Raw genomic sequence first — 15,966 nt, forward strand, 5'->3', positions numbered from 1 at the left:
TTTAAGCTAGCGGCATTTACTGTTAAAACAACTAGTTTTAAATGCCAATTTGTTGAAATCAATATATTGACAGGTTGGGATAGACATTATAACATTGTAGGAAACAAAAATATAAACAAAACAATAGGAGAAATAATGGGATGGATTACGATAATAAATGATCCCAAAGAAATGACACCCACCAGAATAATTGTACAAAAGGGGAGAGGGGAAGGGACAAAAGGGATTCTCCCGGTTCTCCCAGTCAAAATAAATTAACCAGATCAATTTTGTGTAATTATAACAACCGGAGAACAAGATATAAAGGTACATAATGACCAAGTTACACATAAGGAGTGTACAGTGCAGAACAATACGGTTAAATAAATGAGAATATCTGTGATAGAGGTGAATACTATCATATCATAGGAAAAGTGAGTGTTAATGAGTGGGAGGCAGCATGTGCTCATAGTATGTATATTGCAAAAGGGAATAAGAGATGAAGACAATGTGTGTGGGTGTATTTGTGTTTGTGGTTGTGTATTTTTGAGGGAACATTTTAAAAGCTATTTAAGGTTTGCCTCATTAGTGAATCTTAGTTTGACGTAACCGAGCGATGTAGCTTCATGTTTATTATTTTTGCTTTTAGTATTATACAGTTATGTTTGTGCTTTACCTGTGTAGGAACGGATTTGTCAAGATGCAGACAGTGCTGTTACTCATTTGCATGTAAAGGAGACAGGTACGTTTTTCGTGAAGTGCCTGTCAGAGCTCTGTCAGTCAGATCACACTTGGATAGTTCCAGATAGTGATCCTTTAAAAGGTGCTCCTGTTGTCAAAAGTTTGACGGTCCTTCCAGTTTTTTGTCTCCAGCTCTCGTTTTAGCCCCTCATTCCTCATTCATTCCAGACACTCCGCAACATTTGTGTCAGTATCATTTCACATGCATCACAACCAAAAGACGTCATCGCACGTTAAATATAGAATCCAACTGATCCCACCCTCATGTCACATTTGGCACGCTTGGTCTTGTCTGATGTTCGCTGATTCTTTTTGATCTCAACAGACCTTTCGAGGGCTCTCGGACCAGAAGTGAGTCACTCCCCCGCAAGTTTCCCTTCCTCCCCCTCCCAGCCCCTCGCCTTCTGCTGTCACCGCCGCGGCCTATTTTCATTCTGTTGAAATTATTATTAAATGACTGCATTAAATTAGCTACGTCCCTTTGTAGTGATCATGGATAAACTATATTTTGTGGCTCAGTCTTAAGCTCTGAGCCAACATAGAAACAGTTGGTGTTTGTTCTTTATTGTACTCATTCAAATCCTGCATCTATCATTTGGCTTTGTAGTTCTTTAAGAATGAGCAGTTTAGTGGTGGATTAAGAATTTCCCTGAACTATTTGTTGAGATTCAGGTGAGATAATGAAGACATTCTTACCAAATATGTTGTGCAATTCTCTTTTGTTTGGTCTACCTAAAATAGACTGCCTACAACTTGTTCGGAACGCAGCTGCCCAAGTAGTGAGGAAGACCAGACAGAGAGCACATAACATTTAAAGTAAGGCTGTCAAAGATAACGCGATAATGCAAATTCGCTTTAACGCCACTAATTTCTTTAACACATTAACACAATATTTTGGAGGTTGGAGGCTCAGTTTAAAAGCTAGAGTGAAGATACTGACATCATATGAAACTAGAACCGAAGGAATCCATTTGTATCAACCATGTCATATAGCTTGTCGCGAAGGTGGTTAAATAACGCTCCAAAGTTACGGTAAATTTTAACGAGGAAACTGGAAAACTGGCATGGCCATTTTCAAAGGGGTCCCTTGACCTCTGACCTCAAGATATGTGAATGAAAATGGGTTCTATGGGTACCCATGAGTCTCCCCTTCACAGACATGTCCACTTTATGATAATCACATGAAGTTTGGGGCAAGTCATAGTCAAGTCAGCACACTGACACACTGACAGCTGTTGTTGCCTGTTGGGCTGCAGTTTGCCATGTTATGATTTGAGCATATTTTTGATGCTAAATGCAGTACCTGTGAGGGTTTCTGGAAAATATTTGTCATTGTTTTGTGTTTTTAATTGATTTCCAACAATAAATATATACATATATTTGCATAAAGCAGCACATTTGCCCACTCCCATGTTGATATGAGTATTCAATACTTGACAAATCTCCCTTTAAGGTACATTTTGAACAAATAAATAAATGCGTGATTAATCATGGACAATCATGAGATTAATTGTGATTAAATATTTTAATTGACTGACAGCCTAATTTAAAGTCATTGCATCAGTTTTAGAATTGATTTTAAGATTTCCTTACGAGTTTTTAAATCACTGAATGGCCTGGCACCAGCCTATCTCTCAGACATGCTTTTTAGATACTGTATGTACCTAGCAGGTCCCTCAGATTCTCTGCAGCCGGCCTCCTTGTCGTCCCTAGGACCTCGACAAAAATGCATGGGGAGTCAGCGTTTACCCACCCTGGCCCTTGTCTCTGGAACAGTCTGCTTAAGGATCTGAGGGACTCAGGGGACATTTTTTAAAAGAAACCTCAAGACTTATATTTTAGCATGGCTTTTACTTAAGGTGCCTTGTCATTTATTGCCTTAGTTTCTAAGTCTTAGAAGGCCCAGTCCCAATGTCCTCCCTAAGGAGTTCGAGAGGCTGCAAGGGCTTGAAATGGTTTAAATATGAATGGGACAGCACTTTAGGGCGACATATCTTGACAATGCCAGTTGTGGGTTTTTATATTACGTTTTTTACTGCCATCTATTATGAGAAAGTTTGTGACGCAGCAGCCATGTTGAGATCAGTGGAGGAAAAACCAAGCACCGCCCACCAGCCGGAGCAAACTTTCTAATTTTACAGCTAAACAGTACACTACAAGATGTTCTGTATACATTTGAGGCGACAAATAGGCATTACAGTAATATATAATAGTAATATTTGATCAGCACTGCCTAGTTTGACCGTTTGATCAGAGTTTGTGAGTGATTGACAGCTGCTCAGAGATGGCAAGGCATCAGCTCGGCTCTGATTGGTTGTTTTTCTCCGATCTGTGAAATCTTGCAGATGCCATTAGGGGCACCGGATGACACCGAAGGACAACGGAAGACACAGAGACACATGCTTTTCTTTCAGGATATAGTGACTGTTTTATAAAAATAACTTATTTTAATCATATTTGCCCCAATTCTACCCACTGCAGCTTTAATCCCCATATCAACGGATGGAATACAATGAACTCAAGATATTTGCAAAAACTCTTCAATGCATGACGGACAAAAATGCCCTGAAACTTTTGTCGTTATTGGAATTATTTATGCTGCATGAGTAGAACCCTTACTCTTTGTTAAGAGTAAAGCAAGAAAATGTTTTATTTTGTTTTGTTTTGTGTGTTATATTCTTTGTACTGTGTCAACACCTATTTGTGTATTTGACTACTGAAATATGCCTTAAAGCTGCAGTGTGTAGAAATGGAGCAAATATGATTTTAAAAAGTTATTTTTATAAAATGGTCACAATATGCTTACTATCCTAAAATGACCTGGCAGCCATCTTGCGATCTGTTGAGGAAATATTAAGCACCACCCACCAGCCGTAGCACAGCCAATAGGAGCGCTCAATAGGAACGCTCTCTGAAATGACCTGTGATTGGTCAAAGTCTCCCGTCAAGGGAGGGCTTGTAGTGCACAGTTCAGCTGTAAAATGAGAAAGATGCTGCCGCCATTGTGAAATCTGGTGAAGGAACGTCAAGTTCTGGTCACATGACCGGAGCACAGCCAATAGGAATGCTCTCTCAATGAAATGACCTGTGATTGGTCAAAGTCTCCCATCACGGGTTAGATTTTCTAAAGCCTGAAAACAGAGCCATGATGAGGTGCAGGAGTCTAGTTATCTCTCAGAACACATGAATTACAATATGCTGAAAGGTTATTATGGAATTTTTTGCCCAATGATGCCAAAAATATACTGCTTTCTGCCACTTCAAGGGTTTGTAATTGAATTTTGTATAATTAAAAAAAAAAATGTAAAAAAATTGAAAACTAGCAGCACCTCCTACAGGGAGCAGCCACTCCTACAGGGAGCAGCACCTCCTACAGGGAGCAGCACCTCCTACAGGGAACCTCGCCCTTTGCTGCCCCGTCACCGCTGTTGACGGAGATAAACATCTGATAAAGACGTGCCTTTATCTGTTTCCCTTAATTTCCTGTAATCTAATACTTGGCATCTTTACAGGCGCCGCTTGCAGTCTGACTGGAGCTGGCTGTAGATAACACTAGCTTTCCGGAATATAAATAAAGTTTTACTTCTTTCCCTGATTGAACAGCTTGACATGAAGCGTACAGATGACGATGAGTTGTTTGTTGTTTGGCCAATAGTTTGGTCACTTTTTTTTCTCGTAAACCTTTGACTTTATTATAATATTACGACTTTATTCTCGTAATATCACAACGTTATTCTCATAATATTACGACTTTTTTTTTGCCACTGGAGAGGGGCTAAAGAACCGCATGTGGCTCCGGACCCACAGGTTGCTGACCCCTGCCCTAACCCCTGTGTGCTCTTGTCTTGCAGTGTGAGTGTAAAAAGTAACTGTGTGCTTTCAGTTCCACCCAATACTGGTGGTGGGGAAGTACTCTGAACCCCCCTTGCCCCCTCCTCTCTCCACCCCTCCTGTGGGTTTCCAGCTGGCATCCTCCTCCTGTACTGGTAATGTTGATGGTGTTGAAAATCTATTTTTGTAATAAAAGGCAGTTATTTTTCTAACTTGGGCTCTCTTGCAGCTTTTATTAACCAAAGCAATAATCTGTTGTAATGATTGGGTATTCTCTGGGTGAAATTCTCTGAGAGCTACACATCTTTTCACATGTGGGGGCTGATAAGGAGGGTGTGAGTGGCCATCCCCAGTGGTGTTGGGGATCTTATCTGTAGGGCCCCTCATTGACAAATGCTTTAAAAGACAACTGGGGCACCAAACTCTCTCAAAACAGATGTTATAGAGAAACTTGTGCACAACAGACAGCACAAACGAGCATTATTGCTGAAGGAAGTTTTCAGTTGGTTGGACCTCAGAAACTATTTTTTTTTTAAAAGTTTGATATGGAGGGAAAAACACATAGAAAGGATGCCCAAAAACATGGCAATGGGCTAAAATGTCAAAACGGACATCCAACTTTAGTTGTGCGCCAGTTTGAGTTGGCAGACAAACCGGAGATAGAGCAGATCATTTATGAAGGGATGATGGAGATGGTAGCAGACACCGCTTTCAGAGGCCTGACACATCACCCTGAGAGTCTCCTGCTCTATACTGCTATGACAGGTAAGATTATTACATAAATGACATATTTCTGTGATTGCTTCTGCAGTTTGGAAAAAAAATTGAGTAAGGTGGCAGCTGCAAGCTCAGTGATTAGGAGCCTTGAGACTATGTTTTCTTTTTAAGACCGATAAATGGTAGCTACAAAAACAGCCATTTTTTCTCAACTGGTTTTTAATTCTTTTTTTTTTTTTTTTTTACAGTTATGCAACTTTGTTCCGTAAGCACGGAGAAAGTTAAAAGCTCTACAACTTAATATTTTCTTCCCTTTCATACATCTTGTCCATATCTTTCTTCCAACAGTTGTATGTTTTGTCGTCACCATGTGTTGGTGGGTGATAGTACTGCTTCCTGCAGTTGTGCTGTGTGGGCGCTACTTCTACAGCAGACGTGTGATAAACCGTTACCTGGAGCAGAGCATGAGCACAGACATGGGAGACATGGAAGGGTTTTACTTGAATTCACCAGGTATTGTTTCATTTTGATTTTACGTGTAGTATGTACTGAAAAATGATCTGCTCCTACTGTTTCTGACTTACAGTGAAGCACCATCACTGTAAGTCATAAATAGTAGCAGACTTGAGGCAAGGAAAATGTTACTAAATCTTGATTCCTCTTTTATTCTTTGATTAAGCATACCAGTACTAAGACTGGCCCTCTGATCATAAAATAAGGCCTCCAGAAGTGTTTGAACCCAAAATGTAGTCTGACATTCTTATAAATGACGGCCAGTTCAATGCAGCAAAAGAGCAATTTTTCACAGCAACTAATTACAGTTTGTACATACTGTACATGTATGAAAACCACAAACTTCTAAATACTATCCTGTTTCCTAGTATTGTAACAATACATAGAATTTACATTTCATCAAGTTAAGGCCTTGAGAGGGAAAATAATTTCTGCAGCAGAAAAAAAACTTAAGTTAACTGTCTTTATGACCATGAAAGTTGTGCTTTCAAATGGAAGCTTTGTTAGCCAGAAGTCATGTACAAAAGTGCAACATTTAAAGCTAAGACACTGTAGCCTTACTTTGTCCATACTGGGTGCAACCTTGGAGAAGAGAGCTTTTGAGCTTTATAATAGGATTGCCATTTCATTCTTTTGATTTGGTTTATTGTCAACATTTTGATGAATGAATCACATGATTAAAGCATTACATCACACAAAGTTAGCAGTTGTGTTGCTTATAAAATGTACAAAGCTTATTGGGAAGACTTTTCTGTCCCGAGGCCTCAAAGCAGCGTCTAATAATGGACACACTAGTACAGATCTTTGAGTCACTGTTGTGATAGTAAGATAAGGTTGGTTGGGGAGGCCAACTATCTCTTATTGCTGTGCAACCCCATATCACGCCAAAGCATGTAATACCAGACTGTCCGGGTTAGCGTGTCAGTGTCACGTTTTGCCTCGCAGTGACGTGAACATTACACGCCTGTATTAATGTGCAGTACCAGCAGGGGGCTTCAAAGCCACTATTTTAGGATCAGGCAAGAAAACCACTTAGTTAGGTTAAGGGAAAACATCATGGTTAGGCTTAAAATAAGTACGTAAGCTAAGTAAAACAAGTATGGAAACAATGTCAGTACAGAAAACAGGTGACAAACGTCACTAACGTTACTTACAAGACAAAACGCTTGAAAGTCCTGTGTTTTTGGACCCATCCACGTCTCCTCCTGCCGACCATAAGTGGTCTTTCTCACTTTTTATGAAACGCAACCTTTATGATTAAATTGTTGACTAGAGCACCAAGTTCTTCATAGATCTAGCCTCGTAATTTTGCTCTCAAAGTGCCCCAGATTGATGCATTTAACTTTAAAGGGACTGTTTGTAACTTCTTACACGTATAAATCTACCGGGTCGGGATCCCATGCTCGCTCGCATATGCGCACTCGCGTGTGGCCGGAGTCTCTGCTCCGCTGCCTGCCTGCCTTCACTCACGCGCACGTTCTCGCTGTCTCGCTCCACCTCTACACGTGCATGCACGCACACTACACACTGCAGAAGACTTTGTAGCTCTGAGAATATCTAGTGAATGTACAGAGGACGTTTGTGCAGAAATAACTGCTGCAGCTCCTCCAGACCAACAGAGGTTTCCCGTGTCTTGTGAAGTGACGGGGCTCCGCAGCGAGAAACGTTATCATCTCCGACCAGGTGCTGGAGGGAGACAACGGCACCCGGTCGGAGACGATAACGTTTCTCTTCCTGCTTCAGCCCCGGAGGCTGAAGCAGCGGGGCTGAAGCAGGAAAAGCCAACACTAAGATCAGCAGTGATCATGGAGAGACCTCCGTCTGGTCAGCTAACATTACTGCCAAGCAGGTGAAATATAGAGTGATTTTGTGGTTTTAGCTGACGTGTGTCGCCTCACTGTTTTGAGCGATGCTCGTTCATGTCTATTTAGAGCGAGCAAGCGCGAGCCCGACGCTTACTTTCGTTGACTTAACGGCCACAGGTGTCGCTGTTAACAAGCATTTCTGAAAGTTACAAACAGTCCCTTTAATATGTTCAAAATTTTCTTTCCGGGGAGCATGCTCCCGGCCCCCCTAGAGGGTTACACCTTCGTGCAGGTGTGTAATATTCCCATCTTGGTGAGACAAAACGTGACACTGACACGCTTTCTTCCGATGGACAGGTGGGTTGATTACACACTTTGCCGTGAGACTGGGCTGTGCTGTGACTGTATGAAAAACAAAGTCTTGAATGAATTATGCTTTAAACTGAATGATTTTCCTTTTTCACGTCATCTTCTCATCCTTTATTCATCATGTACCTTGCCTTTCACCTCAGACCGCTGTCTGTGGGTAGCAGTGCTGGAGGGCAAAGTGGTGGGTATCGTAGCAGCAGTCGGCCGGCAGAAGCCAGGAGTTGCTGTCGAGTTGCGGCGGATGTCTGTTGACCGGAACTGTCGGCGGTGTGGAGTCGGCGTGGCACTTGGACGAAAGGTTCTGGAGTTTGCTGTCACACACGGATACTCCCGTGTTGTCCTGGGAACCACAGCGTACCTGCCCGTGGCCCATAAGCTCTACAAGCGTCTGGGCTTCCGCTGTGTGGGGGTCACCAACGGGTACGTCACACCGGGTGCGACAGGGTCCTTACTGGAATCAATTTTCTACAGGGTCTGCCATCACCACTACAGCCTCGATGTGCAAAATAGCAAGATCAGTGATTAGAATGAATGGCAGCGTCGGCTGTCTGTTTCCCTGACGAGTAACCTCTTGTGACCATGTGAATAATGAAATCACCACTGAACCTGCGAGGGCGAAGTTCAGCATGGCTGACTTTGACGGCAGTTAACCTCGCTCTCATACCAACCGTCAACTATGTTTTTTTTACTTGTAAATCTGATCTGCCTTATGTGCTTATGGAAATCACATGGGGGCAAGAACAGCTGCTGCATCCATTACTCAGTGTATATTCAAGGGTATGTACCCAAAGATTGGTCTCCAAATTATCTTCCATGCTGGTAATAGCAACTCTGAAACCAGTGCCAATTGACAATATGTGGAAAAAAAGATTCATCATTAAATGACACTGGTATTTAGTGGGTCCGAGTCTTGTCCAATAAATCAGTTTCTTCAAGAAACCCAAATCATCAGATGATGCGTTATAGTTTAGTTTTGAGAACATATTGGACATCACGCAAATTATTTCTGATGAAAGCCAGACATTCCCCAAATTTTGCGCTCCACACTTTGACGGACAGGGTTGTAAAAATTTCGTCATAGTCAATTATTACCTGTCATTTCAATTAAAATTTTTTAATGACAATAATACACAGGCTTATTTAAAGGCAGAGTCTGTGATTCTAATCCAATTCACTCTTTATCAAATTCAGCGAATCTCTCCTCACGGTCCACTGGCTGTCTGTTCTGCGTGTGTGCGCTGCAAAAAATCCAGTATTCACAGCCCTATCTTTTTTAATAATAAATTCAGAGTATTGGACTGAAGACTGCCTCACAGCGTCGCTGTGTGTTTGTGTTTTTTTAATAATTAATAAACGGAACAAGCTTATAGATTATGCATTTTTAAGGGCATAGAGAGAAAAGATGAACAGAGACCCGACACCAACCGGGCGTTCTCTTTTCATATCAACACACAGACGCAGATGAATGATTTTTTCCAGTAGTCTTTTCCTCAGAAAGAATTTGGAACTGTGTCTCTTCATGTCTGTCAGAGATTAGGAAATGCTCTGTACCATTGCACACTCTGCCCTTAGGGAGTTTCTGGTACATAATTTGCATATGATATGGGAATGTTCAGAAGTTTTTACAATTTGGAACTGTGTCTCTTCACGTCACACTCTGCTGGAACGCTCTGCTGGAACGCTCTGCTGGCGGGCCTTAACGGCAGCCAAAAAGATAATCGCTCTGACTTGGCAGGCTGCCCGTTCTTTGCAGAGACAACAGTGGTTACTTACTTTTTCTGAATGTTCTTTACATGGAACAGTCTGTTGGAAGAACACATGGGGCAAAACAAAATAATGTAAATGTTTGGGTTAATGCTGTTGAAAGTATAAAGGCGCTACTGTAAGTAACATGTAAACCCTCGCAGGGAAGTGTCATGGGTTGTGATTGTGTTCTTGGTTTTGCCATGGTATCTGTCATTGTGTGGATGATTTGACATGGTGCTGCCTTGGTGGAGTTAGTGTGTCGTATGGCAGATGTTCTCATCCTGGGAGTCGTGAGATAATTTGTGGGGGTCGCCATATGGTTGTGGCGAAAAAAATAATATAACATATTTAAAGGTTTTTACACACTGGAGGCGTGATGAATAAATTACACAAAAATGTGAAATTCTCGCCTGTGAATATTATATGGGCTTTTATTGTGAAAGGTAAGAATGGAAGGAGTGGATCTGGTCTGCAGGAGTAATAAGTTTGCCCTCCTGGTTCGGACTACAAAGCCTCCGTGTTGTAGTTTCATAAATACAGGCACAACTCAACTCGTTCCGTACAACGTGATTTGTTGATGTCTTTTTTCGCGACGCTAAAGCTCAGAAAATCCACCTTGTTCCGAAAAAAAAATTTACTTTTCTTTTTTGCTGTGTTATATTTGCGTTCTGTGTGAATGTCCCCATAACTCACTGAATGTATTTGTGAGAGTCAAAGTGTGCGTGCATGTGCAGAAATGACAGGGGACTTCCGGTGGGTCAGGGGGAGAGATAAAAGTCCCTGAACGCATCAAAAATCCACAGTGCCTGGAGCACATTGGACAACGCATAGGAGCTAGCTGTTCAAACTAAACAAAGCTGTCATCACAAATAAAGCATTATTTATATTTATTCATCAGAGCATTCACAATAATCACTCAAAAATCAGAACAACAATTTTTCCTCGGGGGTCGCGACTCAGAAAGGTTGAGAACCACTGTACTATGATACCACTTTTACACCTGATCGGCTGTCATGAGGTGGTCCAATTTGGATCAGTAGCACATTCTATGGTGTGGTGTTTCCAACTTATTTTTTTGCTCACTACCATTACCGTATAGTAGTTTTGTATACACATATACCTCTTTGGAGGGAAGGGTTGTGGCTGCCGGGGGAGATATATTGTCTGTCATATATTTCCCCTGAAGTTTGTTTCTCTCTTTCTGTATGCATGTTTTATATAATCAATAAATATTTGATCACACAAAAAAACTGTGGTTTCTTTTAACCATGACAACAATCTTTCTTACCCCTAACCAAATAGTTAGTTGTATCAGTGGCTGATCAGACCACGCTCATGTGAATAAGTTTTGTGTAGTTTTGGAGCGCACTTACAAATGAAGTCAGCTCATCAGAGCACAATCACATGGGTCAGGCAAAGAAACCACCTGTTTTGTTATTTAGGTAGGAGTTGTTGGACTTTTCATTTGAGATGCTAAGCGATGAGTCAAATGTGTATGTGATAGGCAATACATTGAATTTCAGTAATTTTTTTAATTGTAATTATATTTTGATTCCATTTGAAATGCCTTTATATGACCAAATATGAATGACACAATAAATATGCTATATTATGTCAATTGCTGTACTGGCAGGTATTAACGGGGTAGTTCAGCAATGTATTTAATGATGTCTGTTATTGTCTCTAATGCTGTATGGGCTTTTTACTGTGTGGTTATGGTTGTTTTTCATTTATCTGCTGTGCTCAGGTCTTTTGCTGAAGAGATCTTGTACCGATCTTGCATACCGGCTGGTGGCCGGTGTAAGGTTTCGGCATCGACTGTTTTCAACATGGCGGCCGGGTCACAAACTTTTTCATTTTACAGCTAAACAGTACACTACAATATGTTTCTGAAAACATTTGAGGCAAGAAATAGAAATTACAGTAACAGAATATTGATTCATATTTGATCATCGCTGCCTAGTTTGACAGTTTGATCGGAGTTCGCCAGCTCTCGAACAGTGATCAACAGCTGCCCAGAGACTCTATGGCTCTGATTGTTTTCCTGCAAAAAATTGCAAATGCCTTTAGGAGCACTAGAGGGAGGCAGAGGAACATTATTTTTTTCACAGATTATCTGTTTCATGCACTACTGTCAGGATATAGTGACAGTTTTATAAAAATAACTTCAACATATTTGCTCAAGGTTACCAACTGCAGCTTTAAATAAAGGTAATATACAATATAGCATTGCATTTCTATGTGGGACTCAGGAGACCGAATAAAAAAAGTATAAAATCAAAGCAGCGGAGGCTGAGATATTCTGACCCAGCTCCAAAAATCAACATGATGCAACTCAATAGCGTCTTTCATTAGACCCCTCCACTTCCTAAATGCCAACTTCCTTAATTTTAACCCTACGCCCCATGCTTGTACAGTAACACAGGCTTCATGGTAAAATGTTTAAGTCTTAAACTAAAAGTCTAAACTTTGGAAGGTTCCCTCCAGAACCACAGAAGACATTATACAACTGTTCAATTCAGTGAATATCTCCTCACGGTCCGTGTCTGTCCGTTATGCATGTGTGCGCTGCAACAAAAAAAAAAACGGGGTCCAAACATTTAGTTACTTTTTTACTTATTCCTTGTTGCGCCGGGTGGCACATAGGGCAAGGACTAAGGACCTCCACTCATCTCTGTTGCTTGCTTTCTTCTCAATGCTGTTCCAGCTGTATCCTCTCGTCTTCATTTGTGCTTCGATTGTTCGCCACCAGGTTGTTTTGGGCCTCCCTCTTTTGCGTTTTCCTTGTTGTGTCCAACGCAATGCCACTTTTGTCATGTAATCAGATGGTTTCCTTAATACATGTCCTAGCCATCTCCATCTTCTTCTCATCAATATTGTGTTCATACACAGCCCGATCTTTGATCCTTGAGTATTGGACTGAAGATTGAGTCACAGCGTCACAAATGGCTGCTGCGCTGCGTTGCTGTGTGCGTTGCTGTGTGCGTTGCTGTTTTTTTTAATAATGAATAGCCAGAACAAGCTTATAGATAATGTATTTATAAGGGCATGGAGAGAAAGATGAACAGAGACACGACACCAACCGGGCGGCCTCTTTTCATGTCAACACACAGAAGCAGATAAATTATTTTTTTCCTGTAGTCTTTTCCTCGGAAGGAAAAACGTTTTCATTTTGTTCTGAAGGCTTTGTTCAGATTGTTTCCAAAGGCTAGTAGCACTGTACTCCTTGTGATGAATAACCTTAAAATTGTTGGCCTGCCCCTTTAAAGAAAGGACTAATTTGAAAATGAATCTCATTTGCATGCCTTTCTCTTATTCATAAAGCCCTGCAGGCTTTCTATTTCAAGCCTTTACTCTGTTATTGATCAGTGTCGCAATCAAATGAACCACCCAATGTTTGTTTCTGGGTGAAAAACAATGCTCTGTGTATACTCCATGGAGTGGTCATCTCTGTGTGTTCATGATTCTCTGTCTGAAGCTCTTTTTCAGATATCTACTGATCTTGAAAAGATAACTGCTTGTATGAGATAATAGAAGGGTGTAGGAGTTGATCATCCCAGCTCTGTCAGGACTCCTCACTTCCTCTTAGTCTCTCTTCAGTTGACTTACTCAGCAGAAAGTCCCTCAGCACCTGTGGGGAGATTTCTGTTTTTTATGGTACTGTAGTTTGTATTTTATTAAGGTATCCTCTAGGGCTGCCCGTCTTAGTCGATAAGTCGACTAATTGATTGCTTTGTCAACTAAGATTTCTTGAGCCAGGTAGTTGGTTTTTACGTTTCTTTCATGCTGAATGACTTAGTTCCAAGAAACTTATGAGCACATCCCTGGCAAACACAAGATTTAAAGTGGTACTTTTATGTGAAGAAACTCAGTTTACAAATCTATAATTAAATCAACTAATCGATTAGTCAACAAAATCCAAAGAGTGTTAGACGACTAATAATGTCTTTGGTGGAGGACAGCCCTATCCTCCCAAGTCCTTATGAAAATACATAAATGGCCATTAACATACATACCACAAAATTAAACATTTCTACTATTGGCACCCTAACCACTATGGGTTATTATAACTAGCATTTTACCATTTACCACTATTGTGAAGTAGTATGAATTAACCACTCTTTCTTCTTCTTTCCCTTTACTTACACTGTACGTTTGGGGGTGTGGGCTGTACTATGAAGTATTCACTGTTTCCTCTACTTACCACTTTTTATTAATACTTGATAGAGTTTACACAAGAAAAAAAAAGGAAAAACTTTACATAGCCAATACAATACAAAAGAGGAGAAAACATCTCATGATGAGTATAGTGCCCACAATATACATAAAGCTACAATTTTATCAAGTGCCAAGGTGTGCATCTGTTTTATCTGATGTCTAGTGTTCTTTGTCTTTTCGGTTCAGTTATAATTTGTTTGAAAACTGCATCGCTAGAGATGGTGACTTGTTGAAGGACCACTACACACCTTGTCTTCCATATTTTGTTCCAATTGTACATATTATCATCCAATATAATTCTTGTTGCAACTTAAAAACCCTCATACATCACTGCATTATAGTTCACATTAATATTAAAACCGACACCTGTCATTTTTTCCCCATACATCTCTAGACCTCTGGCCCTCCAGAACTAAGTGTCCAATAGTTTCATCTTCATCACAATTATCAATGGGGCACCCTTTCGTCTTAAAAAAGCAACTTCACCGTGCTACCGCTACTAACTGCTAGTCTGCCAACTGATACAAGCCACATAATATCTTGTTTATTTTTTTAAGTTCATATGTTTTTTATACATATCTAGGATTCAGATTCATCTAGATTCTTGTATGGTAAAACACTAACTCCACCCAAAATGTCAATCATAAACCACACCAACTGACTACAGTGCACAAAGTTGAGAGTAGTGGGGTTTGCTGAGTATGCGTGTTCTTTTTTTTATTCTTGTTAGGGCGGATGTTGCAAAAATCGTGTGCTGTAAACGATAAATGTCAGTTGGGTGTTGTGAAAGATAAATGGGCAATAGTTCATTATTATGAATGATGAATGTAAAATGGTGAAAATGATGAAACATGGCTCTGTTTTCATCACATTACGACTGTTTTAGTAATATCAGCTATAAATGAATCAAATCACTTGATAATTTATCATTCCATTTTTTATTTCACATCCATTTTACAGCTCCATTTTTCAACTCAAATGCATTTTCATTTTTGTTACTTCCACCCCTCATACAGAAGAGTATGGTTGACTTTCAGCCTGCATGCACTTTTTTTCAGTCTAACAATGTTGAAACAGAGCAGCTCAAACGGCTGTCGCGAGAGCAACAAAAAGGCGGACGGTCGACAGAGTTAACTCGGTTAGCTATATAACTCAGAGGAACAGTATTAACCCTTTGTTTGCAGCTAACAATATATATTGTGCAAATTCAGTATTTTCACGTTTGATAACCGGCAATAACGGCATCACCCAATCACGTTGTGCGGAATGGACCTCAAAGCGAGTGAGGTTTTTCCAAATATAGTGGCTGAGGGTATATGTAGTGTGTAACAATAAGAGTGATGTGGAAGCATAAAGAATTTGATATACTGCATTTTTCAATAATGTGAAAATAAAGACAAATCTCTATATGCCAAATTGCCACTCTAGTAGATCTTAACCTATCAGTGCTCTGAAGTATAAAAACAATTCATAATATCACATTAGGGTTAAATAGAGTGAACATAAAATTGATTCATTAGCCCAGTGCACAATATTTTGGTGAAAATACATAGGCTTCCTGGAACAAACCTTGAGTAATCGACCTGACTCAGACTATTCCACAGTATGCTGATATGAAAACGACACGCTCAGCATCTTTTTTGTTTTGCGAAATCTGTTCTTCCTCATATCCGTTCATCTGGTTCATGTTGTGAAATTGGCAATAGTTGCTGTTGCTCTATGTAGGTCAGACCAAATGAAAGCGCTTTATTTCCCATGAACTCAAACAGTGTTCTTCATGCCCTCATGACCTTGGACGAGACAGGTGTTTATGCCAACCAGAAACACAAGGCTGATTTCACTAATGAGTTCCTCGTGTCTGGTTTGAAGGGTGTTTATGATGCACCACCGATGTTGAGATCAATTTTGGAGGGCCAAGATTATCCTGGGCCATGTCTAGAAGGGAATCAGCAAATTGGGAAAACTCTCACGATATGGTTAAGGCTAGGCATTGATCTTTAATAGTTAAGGTTAGGCATTGACCTCAAATAGTTAGAATCATTTTGTA

At 40.5% G+C, this 15,966-nt stretch overlaps 1 protein-coding gene across 1 annotated transcript; it reads left to right on the forward strand.

Annotated features, from left to right (window-relative positions):
* The first annotated feature begins 4,968 nt into the window (after positions 1-4,968).
* On the forward strand, positions 4,969-10,940 carry LOC141763935 (N-acetylaspartate synthetase-like). Its single transcript, XM_074628765.1, has 3 exons — positions 4,969-5,316; positions 5,617-5,781; positions 8,099-10,940. Exons 1-3 carry the CDS (start codon positions 5,097-5,099, stop codon positions 8,479-8,481), a joined length of 768 nt encoding a protein of 255 aa, XP_074484866.1. The 5' UTR covers positions 4,969-5,096; the 3' UTR covers positions 8,482-10,940.
* Positions 10,941-15,966: the final 5,026 nt, after the last annotated feature.

The sequence above is a fragment of the Sebastes fasciatus genome, chromosome 3 (genome assembly GCF_043250625.1).
Source record: "Sebastes fasciatus isolate fSebFas1 chromosome 3, fSebFas1.pri, whole genome shotgun sequence".
Lineage (NCBI taxonomy): Eukaryota > Metazoa > Chordata > Actinopteri > Perciformes > Sebastidae > Sebastes > Sebastes fasciatus.

What these genes read in the sequence shown, in the direction of transcription:
- LOC141763935 (XM_074628765.1), top strand. Translation starts at nt 5,097, where the DNA reads ATGGAGGGAAAAACACATAGAAAGGATGCCCAAAAACATGGCAATGGG. An exon ending in GCTCTATACTGCTATGACAG is followed by an intron (nt 5,317 to 5,616) that starts GTAAGATTATTA and finishes TTCTTCCAACAG; the next exon opens with TTGTATGTTTTGTCGTCACC. An exon ending in GTTTTACTTGAATTCACCAG is followed by an intron (nt 5,782 to 8,098) that starts GTATTGTTTCAT and finishes CTTTCACCTCAG; the next exon opens with ACCGCTGTCTGTGGGTAGCA.